The 2457-nt window shown below is 40.8% G+C and overlaps 1 protein-coding gene across 2 annotated transcripts in view; it reads right to left on the reverse strand.

The window, feature by feature from the left end:
• Window positions 1–2183, reverse strand: part of ADTRP (androgen-dependent TFPI-regulating protein) — a 65690-nt gene extending 63507 nt beyond the window's left edge. The window contains exon 1 of one of the 2 annotated variants that reach the window (XM_011962693.1): window positions 1619–2183. In XM_011962693.1, coding sequence (XP_011818083.1) covers window positions 1619–1771 — 153 coding nt within the window. In that variant the 5' untranslated portion in view covers window positions 1772–2183. The remainder of the gene's footprint in view (window positions 1–1618) is intronic. The other variant, XM_011962692.1, reaches the window with a different exon arrangement.
• Window positions 2184–2457: the final 274 nt, after the last annotated feature.

Raw genomic sequence — 2457 nt, forward strand, 5'->3', positions numbered from 1 at the left:
AGGTCAGGAGATCAAGACCATCCTGGCTAACACGGTGAAACCCCGTCTCTACTAAAAAAAAAAAAAAAAATTAGCTAGGCGTGGTGGCAGGCGCCTGTAGTCTCAGCTACTTGGGAGGCTGAGGCAGGAGAATGGTGTGAACCCGGGAGGCAGAGCTTGCAGTAAGCCAACATTGCATCACTGCACTCCAGCCTGGGTGACAGAGCAAGACTCCATCTTAAAAAAACAAAACCAAAAAAAAAGTCAGAATCAGTTGTGTATGTGTGTGTGTGTGTGCGCGCAAAGAAGTAAGGGAGCCAGTTAATGAGTGTGGTGATAAATCTATTCTTAGCTGCACATAGTGTGAGGCAGGACATTCATGCTGGAATTGGATTTGATGAGAAAGTCAGTCCTGACTAAGACACATGTCTCTTCTAGTTGACTGTTTTCACCGAAAGCCAATAGAGACACAAAACTTAAGGGTGTGTGTGTGGTTTTTTGTTATTGTTGTTGTTTACTGTGGTACTCCTAGTTCTACAAAAAACATTTTTTGTTTTGTTTCTGGTTTTTTTTTTTTTTTTTCCCATAAAATTCCATGATTGAAACAGGCAGTCACCTTGAAATATTCAAACACACTAGAGTTGTGTTCAGGGTTCCAATTTTTCAGGCCAAAATCAAGAGGCCACTAACCAACCAGTGAGGAGGAAGCAGCCCCTTCGGGCCTCTTTGATTTTAACTCTCTCCATTTCCACCTCCTTAGCATTTCAGAGTGTCACAGTTTCTGACCGCATACATTCTCCGCTTGTCAAATGAGGATTATGATTCTGAAAACAGATGTTTATGTGACACCCAAGATTTTAGTCAAAAACCTCAAATATTAATTCACATCCCCAAATGATTCCCCATTCTTAGTTTTTAACTTTAAAAGTATTTTTTTTTTTTTCATATTCCTCAAATATTTTTTGTAATCTGCTTTTCTCCCATTCATTCACACTTCATCAGAATGCAGTCAGCCGGGTTAGGAAGACAAGAAAGGATTAAGTCATAAGCTTGGTTTTTAAATAGTTGAAAATGTGTATTTGCCATTCGGTTGGGTGATTTGTCCTTTAAGATGGAGCCTGAACCTATAAAAAATTGAGGTGGGAGCTGAACATGGCAAAATGTGTTTGCTTTTCTTAGATAAATCTGTTAGTCTGTGTGTGCTGTAAAATGGCATTATTCCTTCATTGGAAATTACACTTCCTACACAACATACGCCACTCTGCCTTCTCTTCACAGACTTCCCCAAGCAAAGTTCAAAATGCCTCCTGAATTTGTGGTTAATCCCACGGTGAAACCATTAGCATGGTCCCCAATTTTGAGCACATCTGAAAAAAGCTCCAAGATGAGATTTTTTTTTTTTTTTCTTCAAGAGAGCATTTAACAATGAGAAAGCACAGAAATGTAACTATAGATAATTTCCAAACTGGGTTTATCAGAGTAAATTGTTAAGTAAACGAAAAACCCAAAACTCACGAATGGTGAAGAAGGAAGACAAATAACAAGATTGTGTATTTAATCAAATCCAAAGATGTGATGTGTAGCAGCACTGATATTCTAGAGAAATGGATCGGTTCCTGGTACGGCCATATGGACTTACCAGATTAAGCAGCGTCATGTATTTCCACCTTGCACCATTTGCAAAGATTTTGGGTTTCACCTCGTCTTTTCCTTCCTGTGAGATGTAATAATTGAGGAAAGTATACCAGCTCAGAACAAGGAAGTGGTATATGCATGTAGAGGTCTTCGTCATGGCTAGTGCTGACCGGCGCACGGTGAATGTCTTCAGTAGTTTCTGGCGTCCTTCTGTGGGTCACAGCTGAAGTCCAACAGCAGCCGGGTGAGCTATAAACCACACCCCTCTGGGACTGAGAGTTCCAACATCGGCTGAATTTGGTTCTGTTTTAAGCTCCTTTCCTGATAAACTTCAGAGACAGGATTACTGCTGTTTTTCAGATGCCTGCATTTAGATAATGATAGATAATCTGTAGATTTGCATAAAATACAACATGTGGGCATGAGAACGGCAGGTAGCAATCAATGCAAGAGCTGCACATTGTGCCGTTTGACTAGGGCCCTGGGCAGGGGCATGGTTAAATGAAGTAATCATGAAATAGTAGGAAAATCTAACAAAATACTGCCACGCTGTATTCTCTTTTCTTTTCACTTGCATATAACAAGGAAGTTGCAACCTTATCTCTTGAGAAAAGGAGGAGCAGGTTGATAAACCAGATCATGGGTGTGCTTAGGGCATGAACAGTAGAAAGGAAAAGTGTGTTGTAATTTTGCTCCTGAGGTCTCTGAGATTCTAGAAAGTCTGCAACAACCTTTGATCCCCCAGGGAGCAGTTCCAACGGTTTCTTTTCTTTCTGTCCCTTCCTTCTTTCCTTCCTTCCCTTCCCCTTCCTTCCTTCCTTCCTTCCTTCCTTCCTTCCTTCC

Source organism: Colobus angolensis, unplaced genomic scaffold (assembly GCF_000951035.1).
Source record: "Colobus angolensis palliatus isolate OR3802 unplaced genomic scaffold, Cang.pa_1.0 Scaffold6, whole genome shotgun sequence".
NCBI classification, from domain to species: domain Eukaryota; kingdom Metazoa; phylum Chordata; class Mammalia; order Primates; family Cercopithecidae; genus Colobus; species Colobus angolensis.